The following is a 17,527-nucleotide window of genomic DNA, read 5'->3' as shown; positions in this document are numbered from 1 at the left end:
TTTAATTTGAAAGTGTACCACAGCACAGTTGCTAGTCACCTTTTCATACAAAAAAAAGAAAATAATGTAATATTGACCCCACAGAGAACTTTAGACCCAAGTGCTGTGCAAAAAACAAGCCACTCAAGAGTTCATAATCCTGTTCTTGATGGTCTGTTCTTGATCCAGTTCATTCAACCACAACGCTTAATAAAAAAAACTTTTATTTATTGCCCAGTGGATTGTGGGATTGAGAGTTTATACTGAGTGTGATCTGCAGTGTGCAGAGCGGGCTCTAGCTGGTTGAGGCCTGTAGTAATGGGGTCTTTTCACTGGCTGAGCTGGATGGATCCACATCTGTGCAGGGCTGGCCACACAGCTTACTTTTTATCTGGCGGTGAAGGAAAAAAAGACATGTTATCAAAACACACAAATTCCTCACCAAAATTAAAGTTGCCACTAAACCGCTTACAACAAGATATAAAAACTTCACCTTTAAGTTGCATCATTTTTTGTTAAAATAAAAACATAGTAAAAAAATGATTTGCAGAAAAAGAATAACCAATATACAATAAAGCATAAAATGTGGACAGTAAAGTTGCATCTTTTAAAAAAAAATAGAATTAAAGGCTAACCATTCAGGAACTGGCAAGGACTTTACCATGTGTTGGTTAACATCTGGAGCCACTCTATTGGAGTTTTGCTTTTATTTAAAGTATGTGTAAAAAACAAAAAAACAACAACTTGGGAACATTTGGCAAAATCCTCCATGCTTACATATCAGAAAAAAACTCAGTTTGTCACAAACACTGTTCCCTCTAATGTATTTTTTCCCCAAGTTTAAAGTTTAAATAGGATTTCTGTCATGACAACTCGGAGTGTTTGGGATTGTAATGGATATGATCATGCTGATGTGTTGGTCTTGGCGGAATAGATCTGCTACACTGCTGCTGTTATTGCCGTTATTGCAAATACAGGACTTGCTACTGCCAATACAAACACGACACACTGCTGTGAGCAAGACAGACACACTGCTGTACAATATAGCATACATGAATTAACCATATAGCAGATCTATACAGGTGGAGCTGGGGAAGGTGGAGGGTTTCTGAAAGCGCACTGCTACAGAATACACTGACCAAGGGAATTATGACGGATTCTGCAGCCAGCCACCAGGGGGCGATCAAAGTTTTGGTTTCACTTTTCAGGACGTGTGCAGCACACTTGGTTTTGCTCAGCAAATTAGAGGCTGATGAGTTATGATGGACTGATCAGTGAAGCAGATTAAATGAAATAGTGACTGTAAAAGGTGCATGTGAAGTGAGTGAAAGGAGGTGCGTTCACTTCAGTGTGCTCATGTGACCTCAAAAACATCCCACCTGCAGAAGAAGAGATTGAGAAGAGGCATATCTGAGCCAAAAACCCACCTGTGTCATTCACGTTTAATTTTTCAGCCTGCGTCTCATTGGTCGGGTCGTGTTTTGTATCTTTTACGCTTTCCTAAAAGAATAACCAGACCTCATTGAACATCAGGTGGGCAGTGACACTGATTTGGAGCCAGTGATCTTCAGGTTGATTATGGGACACAGTGACAGTGTTGAGATCATCACAGCGGACAAAAACTGAAGGGAATTTGAACGGCCCGTAGTGCTCGTGCACGGCATGCATGAAGTGTGTCAGTGATTGAAACGGGACGGGAGCATGCAAGATGAACATGATCGTGCAGTTGGTAAATCACATGCTTTGAAACTTGATTTTCACATGTTTTTACAATAAAACATGTGCAGTAAGATTCACATCTGCCGAGATCATCTCACTGTGGCTTTTCATTTTTTCAAATCAGCAACATAACATTTAAAGTTGATCAGCCTTTGCTCATTTTAAATGACATTGTAAACAATGGTTTAAAATTTGGAACAATTACATAAAAACACATTTTTGATTGTTATTTTCATTGTAATCTTTTTGTTTTTGAATATGTATATATAAATTAGTGCTGACCCCTTGTGTGGGAGAAACGGATGTCTTTTTCCTGGCTTTCTGTAAAACAAACCATGCATATGTTGCACTTTAAACCATCTAGGCCCATGCAGAGTGTTAAAGTGGGGTGATAATGGACCGTTAAAGTGCTTTCGGGTTCTTATGCTAAACTTTACCTTCTCAGAGCTCAGACACGCTTAAACGCCAAACCACATTTGCTCAACATCATGTAAACCCACTTCCTCTCCAAATCTCTCTCGCACATGCACTCACACAAACATACACACTTTGAATCACATTAATATTAGTAAAACTGCATAAAAAGCATGCAAAAAAAGTGCAGTAGGCTACATACCTTGTCGCTTGTCACGATGTATAAAATCACGGCTCCCAGAATGGTTGCGAGTCCGAGAGCGATGAAGATGTACTGCATGTACTCCATGACCATGGGCAACACCACCAGATTAGTGCGGAACGTGTTTAGAACGGGACCATCAATGTAGCCGCTCTGAGAAAGACGACAGAGATAATTTCATTCATTTGCTCTTTCGACCTGAATTCAAGTCACATAGCAGCACATAGACAATGCAAGCTGTGTCCCAATTCAGAGGCTGCATCCTTCAAAGGCCGAATGTGTTACGTGCAATGAAGGCTGTCCTAATTTGAAGGCTCCTTTGAATGAGGCCTACAATGTCTCCATTTCATGGGCCATGAAAGATAGAACGAGTGGATCCCTTACAGTCTAGCCTATCCCTATGCTGGATTACACTTTTAAATGCAAGTATTGAGTTTCAACTTGCTTGAATATCTAACGATACAAAGAAAAAAAATAATAATTAAAAATGAAAAAAAAAACGTTAAAGTGGTTAATTTTTAGGTCCCCTTGTGGTGAAAATCAAGTTAAGGTTATTTATATGTCTATGTTTAAGACAAACCATGTGCAAATTCATAAGTCAACACCATTGCTGAGTATTTTCTCTTTAAAACTGCAGTGAACCAAAGACAGTCTCAAAAACGCGGCTTGAAATCGCTGGTGCTCCTGACGTCACAAACTACCTTGTAACCAATCATGTCAACGTGTGAATCTCTGAGCTGGTGTGAGTGAAGATGGGGCTCATTTGCATATTCATAGAAACGCGTATACTAAAAGAGGCAAGGGTGTAGTAGAGTTACAATAAAGCTATTTTAAGGCAAAAAAAAAAAACTTTGAAATGTGATTTTGGTAAGCAAAGATGATTTTTTAGGGATAAAATGATTGACTACAGTCGGACTTTAACATATCTTTAAAAAAGCGGTGCTTCTAAATGACAAGTGTGAAATGTTCCTCAACCCGGGTCGTTATTCAGCATACAATAACAGTGTAAAAGTTCATTAGTTATGAAGCAATAGTATATTCAGCTATAAAGCAGCTCTACAGAAGAAAATTCTCATTATCCAGCTCAATAGTTTTGTTCGAGTTCATTCAAGTTTTGTTCGTATCCAATAGCTTCAATGAAGTCAAATTGATTATATTACTGAAAATTAAGTGTCTTTTCAAACCCCAAATTCAAGCAAATTTGAGATGTGAAACTAAATGTACCAATTTTTTTTTAAATGACTCCTTTGTTTTGACACATTTAAGACATCTTAACACTTGGTGGGGACTTTCAAAACATTTTAGGGAATTACAAAAAGAAACCGAATGCACAACTACCTCTTCAAACCAGATCATGGGCATCACCACCTCCGCTATCTTTCCCGTTTCTCTGAAACAAGCAAACCACAGCACACAGAACAGAGTCAAAGGGAGACCGTAAAGAACAGTGCAGCCTTCAAAAACAAACAGGTTTCACAACAGCTGGACCTCAGACCAGACACAGAGCGTCATGACTGTTGACCTACTGTATTTGTGCTGTACTTACGAGACGCCCGAAACACTCTTTATGAGCAGGTTGAGCTGCAGCCGTATGGAAACGTTCACCGGCACGCCAGTCTCCTGTAAACAAAGCCTTCAATGAAATCCTGTTGCATGTGTTATGTCACCATGCCAAGAGATTCATTCATGAAATTTCAGTCTGGAAGAGAATTTCAGCCCGTTTTTAAACTTGAATTATTAGTTGAAGTAGAAGTTTAGCTAACATTCTATATAGAAAACGGTTCATTTCTTTTATACATTTGATTCCATTTAGTACAAAGTGAAGTACCTTTAAAAAAAAAAAAATGTTAACCAGAAGATGCATTCCTGATGAACAAATAAATAAACCAAAATATCCATAAATGACCCTTAGAATTACTCAAACATGGATGAAGATGAAATATTAAAGCATCATTAAAGCATTTTTCCCTGGTGTACTTAAAACATGCACTACCGTTCAACAGTTTGGGGTCTATAAAATTGTTATAATGTTTTGAAAGAAGAAGTTTCATATGATCCCCTAGGCTGCATTTGATAAATTACTAAAAACCGTAATTGTGAAATATTACTACAATTTAAAATAGCGGTTTTCTATTTGAATATATACTTAATGTAATTTATTCCTGTGATCAAAGCCGAATTTTCAGCATCATTACCAGTCTTCACTCTTCAGTGTCACATGATCCTTCAGAAATCATTCTAATATATTGATTTGATGTCCATGAAACATTTCTTATTATTATCCATGTTAAAAACAGTTGTTCTGCTTAATAATATTGTGGAAATTGAACTTTCTATTAATCAATTTTAAAAAGTGACTAAGGAATATCATTTAAAATTGAAAACTGAAATCTTTTGTAACTTTAGAACGTCTTAGACGCTATCAGATAAAGTCATAAAACAACCTGAAGATCGACTATTACAACTGCTCATTTGATTGGTTTCTCAACAGCTATGTCATTTACGAGCAGTTATCTGTTCTAAGATATAATCTTTTGAAGTGAAAGTCACTGTGATTGATGGTGGAATCAGAAGGTTCAATTACAAACAAGGCTTCTATAACCTCTGAAGGAAGCACATGACTTTCTGCACTATGAAAAAATAAGATTTAGTGAACTACAAAATAAATAGTCATTTGCAACACTTTAGAGTACCGCATGGCCCCAAGAACAGGGTTCGTACAGATACGGTAAAATTAATTTTTTGGGGTGTTTCTCAGAGATCTCACTTATCAAACAATATCTTTATTATTTCTAAATTCTAAAAGGTAAATAAATAATAATAATCTAATGTTACTGTGGTAACTTTAACCGCTGTAAGGAACCTATGACAAAGATATTAATTTCCACATTCAAACTAATTTTTCTTCTACCATGAAAATATGATTAAGCTATTTATATGAACAATAGCCATGCACAATGGCTCTATATCTATATCAGACGGGCTGCAGCGTTGATTTTGTGAGAAACTTTGTTTTATCAATAAAATTAAACAGTAATTACATATTGTCTATCAATAATTCAAGCACTTTTCAAGTCCCTTTTAAAAAAATATGACCATTTTCAAGAGTTTATCCAGGACTTAAGTTTCAAAAACTCAAATTCAAGTAATTCAAGCTCTTTAAGCACCTTGTACAAACCCTGTAAGAACTCCAAAGTCATGGGTTTGAACACAAATCCTAAGATTTATACCTTGAATATGTAATTTGGATAGAAGCTGGAAATGGTAGTTGCCAAGAAATACTTTTGTTGGCATGTCCTGCGGTGTTATAGTAATATGGTCATGAAAAAATTGAGAGAGCAGAACGTTACTTTTTATTTTAAAAAACCCCAGAAAAATAACCCTGCTGAATCTATTTAGACACAGTAAAACTAATTCAACAGAACTAAACTACTCTACGGAAAGCATAAAGGCTTCATTTTTTGGGTGTAGATTCAATGTCGGGCTAGTTATGAGCAGACATGCATTTGCTCCTACAGAAAACACTGAAACCAAAGAGCTGTTTTCGTGACAGCTTAGTAATGGATTCAATAGATCTGGAGCTAATCGCACATCATGCTGTGAATTTGTCCCAGACATTCAACCCAGGGGCAGTTTCAGAAAAATGTCTTGAAAACCGATGAAGGGAGAATGACGAGATAACCATCAAATTTTGCAACCGGATGAACAGACAGTCAAGAAGTCATGATTGTGCAATTCCATTAAATTTAGCAGCACAAAGCCTTGGCTGTATCTCCAACTAATCAGTAGTCATAAAGTAGAGTTTGTCTTATCAAACTGCCTGTGTTACAAAAGGCCCACGGAGGCAGACATCAGGGGTTTCACATCCAACATCCAGCAAAACTAAATTAACCAACAAATGCCAGATTTCCAGCTAGGCTTAACCCACAATAAACCACAGCACTAGAGTGAATTAACATTAATATTTGAACCTAAAAGATGCATGTAATCAGAAAACCTTTAGTCAGTCATTGACCATGTAAAAAAAATTATACCTTTAAAATCTTAATCTTGTTTATAATGGGTCATTAAGTTGCTGAGATCTATACAAACATCATAAAGGTCACGATAACCATAATTTCCAATTAGCTTATCAGATGTCGTAATGGTTTAATGGCAGTAATGAGCAACGTACTCTCCAGGGCCGGCGCTAGCCATTTGGGTGCCCTAAGCACAAATGCTTGGTGGTGCCCCCCCACCCCACTCACCCCCTCACCCACCCAAGGAATAACAACCATTCAGAATTTCTTAGTCTGATGAAGCACAATATAATAATTCTGTACATAATTTGTAGGGCTGGGAAAAGATTAATCGTGATTAATCGCATCCAAAATAAAAGTTTGTGTCTACATGAATGATATATGTGTGTGTACTGTGTATAATTATTTTGTATATACACTACCGTTCAAAAGTTTGGGGTCGGTACGATTTTAAATACTTTTAAAAGAATTCTCTTCTGCTAACCATGGCTGCGCTTATTTGATTAAAAATACAACAAAAATCAGTTATAGTATTAAATATTATTCCAGTGTAAATCAGCTGTTTTCTGTGTGAATATATAGTAAAGTGTAATTTATTCCTGTGATCAAAGCTGAATTTTCAGCATCACCAGTGTCAGTGTCTTCAGTGTCAAATGATCCTTCACAAATCAGTATAATATGAGGACTTGATGCTCAAGAAACATTAATTATTATTATCAAATTTTGAAACAGTTGTTGGTCTGTCAGTTGTACAGTTTTTTTTTTTTTTTTTTTTTGGATTCTTTGATGAATAGGAAGTTCAAAAGACTTTTGTAACATTATAAATGTCTTTTGCTGTCACTTTCAATCAAATTAACTATTCCTTGATAAATAAAAGTATTGATTTCTTTCCTCCAAAAAATAAAAATAAAATTCTCACTGACCCCAAACTTTTGAACGGTAGTGTATATAAATACACATTTGCATGTATGTATTTAAGAAATATTTGTTATTTATATATAAAATATTTAAATTTATATATAATATAAATTATATATAAATATATACAGTATATACATGCAAATATTTCTTAAATATATACGTGCATATGTGTGTGTATTTATATATACAAAATAATTATACACAGTACACACACATATATCATGTAGACACAAACTTTTATTTTGGATGCGATTAATCTTTTCCCAGCCCTAATAATTTGACAACTCTGTGAATATGAAAATATACAAACACTGAGATTGTGGGTTTTTTTTTTTTCTAATTGCAGTTTCACCAACAGATGTCGCCCTTGGGCCTTGGCCTCTTGAAAATGAACGCATTATCCGCATAAAACAACAACGAAAAAACGTATCTAAGCGGTCTTCCTTTTCTTCTCAAACAAACTAACTGCATCTTAAACAGCCCAAGTTTAAAAAATGTCCGGGGGAGAAAGCCCCGGACCCCCGTTAAAATAAAAGATTCAACATGCAGGGCTAAAAAAGCTCCGGATCATTTGCACTACTACTAGCGACGCCCCCTGGACATGCATACACGACGCAAGGGCGCCCGCGCTACAAAACTAACATTTTTATTTAAAACATTGTCTTACCTGCAAAGCGACGCGCGAGTATCATCCCGCTGTCTATTCTTTTTCCTTTTTTCGCCCCCGACTCTTGGTGCCTTTCCGAGGCCATGTCTGAGGTCGGTGTCTGCCAAATTTGACATTGATTGAGGCATAATCGAACAGACCACTGGGAGGTGGGGAAGGGGGGGCACCAGAGGGAGACGAAAAATGAGATTCACCTTTTTCTCGACTAATTTGGTCTAGGCCTATTTTACTTTTGTATTGCTTTTGTATATTAACATGCTTTAGACATATTTTATTTGTTATTTATACTAGTAGCCTATTGTGATGATTTTTCACGACCCAGATTTTTTGGTGCCCCCCCAAGCACTTGGTGCCCTACGCGCAGCGCGTGATGTGCGTGTGCGGAGCGCCGGCCCTGGTACTCTCTATCAAACCAGGGACAAAGCTGAAACTATCATGACCCACCTTTACCCGTTTACGTTCATTTGAGTTGTTCTGATATATACCAGTCAGAAGTTATTAGCCGCATTTCCACTGTCAAGCCAATGCGAGCGAGGGCCATTACCGGGCCAGCCGGGGCTAATAGCCTCCGACCGCATGCATTTGTGCAATCAAAATGATCAAAATAGCCATTTAAATAGTTCCTGTTTTTTATAACATGAGAATATGATAGTTATCACACAAGCTAGAGTGCCGTTTTTCCGAACATCTGCACAATCGCAAATCTGACATTGATTTTATACAACAGTTTAATTGACAAGTTACTGAGTAACAGTGTAACAAATAAATAAAATAGAACAAACAGCAGAACTGGTCAGTTTTGTTCCTCAAAGAATCAGCGCGTTTGAACGAATCAGATGAGTAAATGATTCAATTAGGCTACCCATTCATTAAAGGAGTCGTTTGCCATGTTAAATGAATTAGCATTTTGCCAAATCGGTTGAGTGAAGGATTCAACTCATTCATCAAGACACTGGCTTGCTGCCACCTATTGGCGGTTTTAGTTTAAAATATTTTTCATTTCATTTTTTCAAACATTTACTATTTATACATTAACATTTTTATATTGTAAACGGCAATCTCTTAACAATTTATGTAATTATAATTGCAGTGTAAATTAATTTGTCACATCTGAGCTGCATCCAATTTTGTTGATACTGATTTAATTGAGTTTTACACAGAGAGCACGTCCTGTAGACTAGGCATGTTAATTGTTCTAAGAACCTCAAAGAATATTAACATGTATGTGTATTTTGTTGTACTCCATAACGGTGTTCTAGTTAGGTCATTTGGTTTGTAGTAAGGCCCCAAACGTAAACCCGAGCCGAGAGCCCCCTCAGTCCTGACCTATGCTCTTGAAAATGGGTTGAAAAAGTGGTTATGCCACAGTTATAGGATGTATTGACCCCGATAGGCACATTAAATCAGGAGTTTATGCAACAAATTTAGATAAGGAACAATTTCACATTTATGGCCAATTTGAGAGATAAAGATGTTAAGTTTGAGTCATAACAACAACAACCCATAATCAATAACCTTGAGAGATAAAGAATCACACTTGCTCAGTCACCTGACAAGGAAGGAACATTCCACTGGTTGTTAATTTTGTTTGCCTTCTCGAACTGACGAATCATTTGTTATGAAAGTTATTTTACAGATTGTATAATGATTTATAACTATACATATTTTGCAAATATTTTAAATTGTATTCCTAGAAATAGTAGTAATTATATTAAGTAGTTCCCAATAGTAATGCTACGTTATGCGTTTGTGTGCCGGGATTTCTTACCGGGTGGATATCGATAAAAAGTCCATGTTCATCTTCATTTGGGCTCAATCCGTTGACGGTTTTCAAAAGGACGGGATCAGCCTCAAAAAAGTGCGGATGAGAAATGAACACAGGGGAATCTGAGATATGAGAAAAAAAGAAAAGGTGAAACGTATTACAGGAAAAAAAGAAATGGATAGGGTAAAAAGTAGAAAGAAATAAGGGTATAAAAAGGAAAAAGAAGAACGAGACGAAAAGAATGAAAAAGAACGAGACGAAAAAAATAGGATAGATAAAAGGTTTTTTTTTTAAAATGAAGGAAAAGGTAGGAAAAAAACAAAAAAAGGGAAAAAAAGGGGGGGGAAAAAAAGGTTTAAAAAAATTAAGAAAAGAAAACAGAAATCCAAAAATGAAGGGAAAAAAGACAGGTAAGAAAAAAAGAGATGAGAAAAGAAAAGATAATAGAAAAGGGTAAAACAAATAAAAGGGAAGGGTATGAAAACAGAAAAATAGATAAGGTAAATAAAGAAAAAAAAGGTAAGAAAAGATAGATATAATGGGGAAAATTTTTGAAAGAATTTAAACCAAGAAAATTAACAGAAATGCAAATAACAAGCGAAAGAAAAGAGGGTAAGAGGAAAAAAAAGGGAAAGATATAAAAGGGAAAAAAAGTCCAGAAACAGAAAAAAAAGATAGAAAAAAGGCAAGAAGAAAAGGGGTAGAAAAAAACAGATAATGTAAAAAAAAAAGAAAAAAGAAAAAAGGCCACATTATGATTTCACTCAGTATGAACATTTACTGACTCAAGATAAGACATGGATCCGCCAGCATGTTTGACAGTAGATGTGAGTGCAGTGGCAGCAGTGCGAGGATCAGAGACTCACTGTGTCTGCAGGTGCTGACGTTCAGGAGCCCGGACTGACGACACGGACAGAAGCCCTCATTGGGAGGATAATCCGCACCATTAGCAAAAAGAGTCTTCGGCGCGACGAAGCGATACACGGGAATCCCACGCGACACACCTGGCCTCTGGTACACCAGCTCCATGGACCTGCGATTGGAGAATAGCCACAGAACGTGCCCTTAGAAAACAGTCATTAAACACGCATCATCTTATGAAGGCAGAGTCTGCGGTTCACCTGCACGCATCAGGGCTGTAGAAGGGCAGGGTCGACTCAGTGTTCATGAACGGAGGCCACATTTGTCCCGCTGTACCATTGATCATGTTACACTGCTCAGACCTCCAGTAATCCACCTGCACCAATGACAAAGCACCACATTTGCATACAGCATCTCACTTCCTTTATGCAACAAACCCTATGCTGCGTCCCAGTTCCCCTACTTATACTACGCCCTAAACGCATGTATCGTTTTGTGAAGACAAAGTACATATTTTTGAGTGTGTAGCAGAAGAGTATGCAAGCCATCTACTTCGTCTTTAACGGAACATCCTGTCACGGTTTAAACTGCCCTGTCAATCATCTTGTCAGTTCAATGTTTTTATTTCCTACCGTATCGGAGAGAAATGTAGTATCTGTCGTATATCTGTTAGCCATGTGTCTTTCATGCGGAGACTCGTAAGGATGCATTTAAAAGATAACCAATCGCATATTTATAAAAGTTCACAATGCTGTTGCAGATGAAATGTGGATAACATTGAATATCTGGTTAGATACTGATTATTAATAACTCAAAGCCCTTTATTTAAAACGCTCTACTTGACTGTTGCACATCCGCCATGTTTGTAGTTTAACACTTATTTATTGTTTGGTGTCAGTAAGAGTATTTATTTTAAGAGAAAAGAAATCACCACTTTTATCCAGCAAGTATGCATTAAATTGATAAAGTGACAGTAAAGACTTTTACAATGGTATATATATAAAAAATAAATAAAGAATCCTGAAAAAAAAGACAAGTTTATGCAAGAATATTAATCAGCACAACCGTTTTCAGCATTGATAATAATCAGAAATGTTTCTTGAGCGCCAAATCGGGATATTAGAATGATTTCTGAAGGATCATGTGACACTGAAGACTGGAGTAATGATGCTGAAAACTCAGCTTTCATCACATGATTGAATTACATTTAAAAATGAAACGGTTGTTTTAAATAGTAATAATGTTTCACAATATTACCATTTTAACTGCACCCCTGAAATTGCACATTTTAAGAATGCAACATGTAGAATAAACCTTAAAAAAGTTTGCGCATTTATGTACATGCGCAGTGTACATTTCAGACCCGAGTATGTCATCTAGGTAGGCAGCTCACTAGATTTGAAACAGAGCTAGTGTCCTTTATGTTTTATAATGGTCCCAAAGGGCCTTTATGGCTTACGCTTTTCAGGCCATTCCAAGAGTCCACCTTATGAACCTTCCGGATGTCATCTCGGCCAGTGAAGACGGTGAACTGTCCAGAGTTTGAGTTGTTAAACTACATAGGGAGAGAAACAAAGCAAGAAAATCAGCGGAGGCTAAAAACACCAGCTACTGTGACAGGAAAACTAAGTGCACAGGAAACTCACCTCAGCAAATAAGCCAAACTTGCCGCTGGATGGAAGCATGCCGGGAAGATAATTGTTCAGGAAGTCCACCAACTTGCTGTCGTAGCCCCACATGAGTTCTCCTACTGGTTTTGTCAAGAAAGGTCCCTCGTTGAAGGTCTTGAACGTAGTGCTGAGCAAAATACGTATAGGAAACGGCATATTCTCCATCATTACCGATGCGCCCTGAAAGTGTGAATCAAAGACTGTGGTTAAAGTTCTTCTCAATTGCTTTACATGGTGGTCGGGTATCGCTTGAATTTTAACGATTCCGATTTTGCTTATCTTACTCTAAAATATAGATATGTTTCAAGAGATATACATTTAAAGAACACAAACAAATATAGATGTGTTAAAGAAACTGCAAGATGCATTATCTCCTATACAAATGGGTCAATGGGACGTGTGCAGAAGGACAGATTGTTCTGTTCTTTTCAAAAATAGATAAGCTTGCACCAAGAGCAAAGCATACATTTAGTTGTTTTTGAAATTACATATGTGTGTTTATGTGTGGGTATACATAGATAAGAAGTGTTAGAATATGGGGAACTAAGAACTATGCACATACAAGGGCCTTAGGTTTGGAAAAACACAAGCTCTTGTACTACGAAGATAAGGGAGGGGTACGTTTTGGAGGATGATCTTTTGTATGTAAACTGTGTAAAATGAGAAGACCTTTTCCCTTCTCATATCAGACTCTGTGTTTGAACTGCCTTTTTTGCAAGAAATAAATACTTAAGACTTTCGAGATCTTCATTTGTTCTTTAATTGTTATTTTAGAATAGAATTTCCACGACAAACGGCAGCAGGAATATTAGCCAATATAAGAATATTACAGATCCAATATACTGTTAAACATGAGTTTTCTTAATTGCTTACGTCTAAAGCGACCGTAAACAGTTGACAAGGACATTTTGACATTTGTGTGTATTTGTCTGTTCAAGGGCTTAAAGATGTGGAAGAGAACTCTGTTCAGTATCGCGCTGTTCAGTATGAGAGGCGGCAAAGGAATCGTTACGATTCGATAACTATTCGATTCCAGAATTGGAATTGATTTTTGATTCCCAACCCGACATGGTGGGCTAAATATTTAATCAAATTCTCACCAGCACTAGCATGTTAGGGATGGTGACCACATCGGATTCATCTCCCACAGACATGCTCTCCTCAAAGAAATACTGCCGATATTCCATATACGAAACCGTGTTGTTGTCATGGAATGTAATGTTGTCCTTCCAGCGCTTTTCACTGAAAGAGATACGAGTCACAACATCAGGAAAAAAACATGACTTAGCCAGCTGATAAGCAATAATATTATCCTAACACTGCAAAATTCAGCTTTTAGAGGAACAACTTTGAGGTTCTCGGTCAGCATAAATGGCACATTGGACACGCAAAGACTTCCCTCTCAGATTGTGAAATCCAAACACATGCTTTGTTTAAGTTAAGCTCACACAAACATGTCATGTGTCTCATCTAAAAAAAGAAGCCACACGACTGAGGGAGGACACAAATGCACATTTAACCACCAATCATAAAACAACAAAATGATCTGGCCAAAAACAACTTTCTAGCAATAAATGTACTCTCTCCAAACAGCATGCCAACAGAAGTACACTACATACATGAAATAGAACTATAAATACAGCAGTTAAAAGGCATTTCTGATGTTTATAAAATGTAACATACACTGCTCGGCCAAAAAAAAAAAAGCATATAAGCAAATGCTTAAGAGTCAATGATTGGATCATTATTTCAGTGATTATGATGTTTCTAGCATGTTATATGTTTGGCAACAGTTCTTCTAACCCTAATTGATGGAGTGTGTAGCTTTTCATTTCTTAAACCACCATGTATGAGACACATCATGGCCATATTCCAGGATGACAATGTCAATATTCATCAGGCTCAAACTGTGAAAGAATGGTTGTGAGGATCATGAAGAATCATTTCCACACATGAATCGTCTCCTCTGAGTCCAGAGCTTAAATTCATTGAGAGTGTTTGGGATGTGCTGGAGGAGACTTTACACAGTGCTGGACTCTTGCATTGACAATACAAGATCTTGAGCAAAAATTGAAGCACCTCTTGATGGAAATAACATCACAACATTTTAGAAGAACTGTTGCTACACATACTGCAACATACTAGAAACATAATCACTGCAATAATGATACAATCACTGACTCTTAAGCATTTGCCTATTGCAATCCAAACAGCTTTTTTATTATGACTGGACAGTGTATAAAATTATGATTACCCTAAATAAATAAAAATGTTCTTATGTGGAATCTTATTTTAATTCCAGATAGAGGCTGCGAATAAAATGTTAGGATTAGCATCATTTTCATAAGTTAGAAAATCAGACTGTGTATTGAGCAGAAGTGTGGACCTTTGTTCTCGTTCAGTTCCAGCAGTGTCTGTTTTTACTCAGTGAAATGCTCTAGTATGCATGGCTCGAGCGTAGGATCAGTTCCACTCCAATAATAATAATAATAATAATAATAATCATAATAATAGACAGATGCAGATTAGGGAATAAAGAAAAAAAGGATAGAAAAGGGATAACAATTTGTTGATTGCACAAAAAAAAAAAAGTTTTTTTATGTTTTTGAAATCAGTATTTTATGCTCACCAAGGATGCATACACTAATAAAATGAGACTTTTGATCTCCTTCCAAAAAAAACCCCCCAAAAAAAAGCTTACTGACCCCAAACATTTGAATGGTAGTGTATATCACTGTTCAAGTGAAATAATTTGTTTTTTTCCTAATCTACTTTGTCAAGTCTTTGTCAAGGCAAAAAAAAAAAAAGAAAAAAAAAAAAAAGAATTCAGCCCTTCAAGTAAGGTTAAGGCCACCAGACAGACCTACCAACTGTACAGTGCGTCTAGCCGTCTACTGCAAACAAACCTCTTGTCTGTGCTAAAGATCACAAGTCCATCAAGAAAGGGGATGTTTTGTTAAATGTCGGGGCAGGTTATGCCCTCAAGAGGAATTTCTTTTAGAGTTATACTGACCAGTGCCAACAAACCCAGTCAACTACAGGTATATTGCACAAAGTTATATCTCTACAAATCACTCTGGGACGGACAAGACACTTTACATCCTGAGGGGACGAATAACAGACATTATGGTAGTCCCGCCTGGACAACTGACAGAATGCACAGGCAAACCGCTGGGCACAAACCTACCATGAACTTCAGCGCCATAGGGCATAGGTCGGAACATCAACAAAGCCATATGTCCAGCCAGATCTAGTGATTTGTACAATCCATATGGTTTCAAAATAGATTTACCGAAAAAGGTAACACTTCTTACCGGTAAACATACGGCCCCCTCTGTATCACCATGGGCTTTTCTCCTTTTAGGATTTCATCAGGATTGACGATATGGAAGAAATATACAGACATAAAGAAGGGAACCGGGATGTCCTTCCACATAGTGTAGGAGAGATCGTTCTTCGGGTTTATCTCTACATTCTGTGAGGATTTGAAGTATGCAAATATGGTTAGTGAGCAGAGTGGGATATGCTGCATTTAAAAGGGTTTAACTTAAAACATTTTATAATTAATTATTAAATACAGATTAATGGCCTGTTGAGGGACAACACAGACAATTTGTCACACCAAAAAAAAAAAGAAAAAAAAAAAGGTGATTGAAAAGGGAAAGGAGATGAGGAACAGTAATTTTAATCTTTAACTTAGTCCTCAAAAAAAAAAAAAAAATTCCATCTAAAAAAAAAGGCGCTTATGTGCAAGTCTCTCACCAAGGCTGCATTAATTTGATCAGTTCAGTTAAGTTCTTTATTCAGTCATGATGTTATTACAGACACAATATTAATCACATCAACAAAATAACATTCAATGCTGAATAGGAGCATGAGGAAGACCTAGTCTTATAATTTCATGCCCCTTTTTTCAATAATCTTAGCTGACACAAAACAGATGGCTTGGCGTTTAAAAAAAAAAAAAAAAAAAAAAAAAAAAGTGAAATATTACAATTTGAATTTCTGTTTTAATGTTTCTTTTGTAAACTGTAATTTAATCGTGTGAAGAGAGCTGAATTTGCAGCATCATTACGCCAGTCTTCAGTCAAATATATGATTTGCCGTTTAAGAAACATTTCTGATATATTTTTTTAAATAACACCACGGTAATATACAAGAACAGACCCCTGCAAATAGCATTTTTAAAAACAAAACATCTTCTGAAGGAAACAAAGGCGTCAGTAATTATGAATCTGGCAATGTGATTGATTACACAAGTTTAACAAACTAAGACTACCACAACGATCTAATCTTAGTTTAGATTTCAAGTACTACGCATGTTTGTAGCACATTATTCATGTAATCGGGCTATGTTAGCCTATATTATTAAATACTTAATAATCGTTCCCATGTATGCATTTTATTTTAAACGCACAACTATAGAACGTCATAAAGCTCAATTCAAGGATTTTCGACACTAAAACAGGGGGTTTTGCAACTTAATGTCATTTAAAAATGCAGATGTTTGATTAGAGCGTCTCGTGCACCTGTGAGGTGTTTAACTTACCTTCACTATTTGATCGTCTATTATAATCGGTCCAACAAACACCAGGACAGTCCCGAACAAAACTGCCAAACCTCCCAGAACTAAAAAAACGATCGCTAATGTAGATTTAGACACCGCCATCCTTACTTCACACAGTTCACGTTACAAATGAACGCAAAGGATTGAGAATAAAGTAAATTCTTCCAGAAAGGGCACGGAGCTCAAAGCACGAGTGAGTCCTCAACAGCTGAACAAACTACCACTTACATACGAGATAAAGCCATAAAACTCTGGTCATTGAGTTATTAATGCTCTTCTGGCTTTATGGCCACGTACATTACAGCTGTGAGTGATGTTAAAGTCCGGCTCGCTGCTCGAGCAGGTTTTATAGCGCTCTTGCTGTGTGATTACCATGTTTACGATGCTCCAAGCGCCACCTATAAACCAGAGGATTCTGGGTAATGTAGTTATACAGTAGCCTGTGTATGTGTCCCACTATGGGTGATAATAAGAGACTGCCTGCCTGGAAGATCTAATGCACTAATTCACTTTGTTTGGCATCTTTTAACAGCTGTTTACAAGGAGAAAATATTGAATACTGGCCCCCAGTGTTTGTGCATTATTTTTTTTGTGCTAAATTTTTGGATTGCAAGATAGAAAGGCCTCCCATATTTTTTTTTTTTTGTTGGTTCTCAGCCTCTCCTGCAGGGACCGCCTGACAGGCCATATTTTTGTTTTAACCCTGAAACGGCACACCTGATTCAATTAATTAAAGGCTCAAA

General features: G+C 36.8%; 1 protein-coding gene across 3 annotated transcripts; it reads right to left on the bottom strand.

Annotated features, from left to right (window-relative positions):
- Positions 1-190: 190 nt before the first annotated feature.
- On the bottom strand, positions 191-17,187 carry scarb1 (scavenger receptor class B, member 1). Of its 3 annotated transcripts, XM_056261455.1 has the most exons (14): positions 16,767-17,187; positions 15,532-15,692; positions 13,318-13,459; positions 12,194-12,397; positions 12,007-12,102; positions 10,808-10,923; positions 10,553-10,719; positions 9,690-9,808; positions 3,861-3,934; positions 3,653-3,704; positions 2,315-2,467; positions 1,981-2,019; positions 1,407-1,479; positions 191-370 (listed from the first exon to the last, which is right to left on the bottom strand). In XM_056261455.1, exons 1-14 carry the CDS (start codon positions 16,884-16,886, stop codon positions 360-362), a joined length of 1,527 nt encoding a protein of 508 aa, XP_056117430.1. In that variant the 5' UTR covers positions 16,887-17,187; the 3' UTR covers positions 191-359. The 3 variants fall into 3 exon arrangements, with proteins under 3 accessions (XP_056117430.1, XP_056117432.1, XP_056117431.1); XM_056261457.1 differs by lacking the exon at positions 1,981-2,019; XM_056261456.1 differs by lacking the exons at positions 1,407-1,479; positions 1,981-2,019.
- Between the last annotated feature and the right edge of the window lie 340 nt (positions 17,188-17,527).

Source organism: Rhinichthys klamathensis, unplaced genomic scaffold, assembly GCF_029890125.1.
Source record: "Rhinichthys klamathensis goyatoka isolate OS25496 unplaced genomic scaffold, OSU_Roscu_1.1 h1tg000183l_1, whole genome shotgun sequence".
Taxonomy (NCBI): domain Eukaryota; kingdom Metazoa; phylum Chordata; class Actinopteri; order Cypriniformes; family Leuciscidae; genus Rhinichthys; species Rhinichthys klamathensis.
This window is presented reverse-complemented; position numbering and strand designations above follow the sequence as displayed.

What these genes read in the sequence shown, in the direction of transcription:
- scarb1 (XM_056261455.1), bottom strand. Translation starts at nt 16,886, where the DNA reads ATGGCGGTGTCTAAATCTACATTAGCGATCGTTTTTTTAGTTCTGGGA. An exon ending in CGTCAGCACCTGCAGACACA is followed by an intron (nt 9,809 to 10,552) that starts GTGAGTCTCTGA and finishes CTCATATCTCAG; the next exon opens with ATTCCCCTGTGTTCATTTCT. An exon ending in TTTTTATCGATATCCACCCG is followed by an intron (nt 3,935 to 9,689) that starts GTAAGAAATCCC and finishes CTTTGTTTACAG; the next exon opens with GAGACTGGCGTGCCGGTGAA.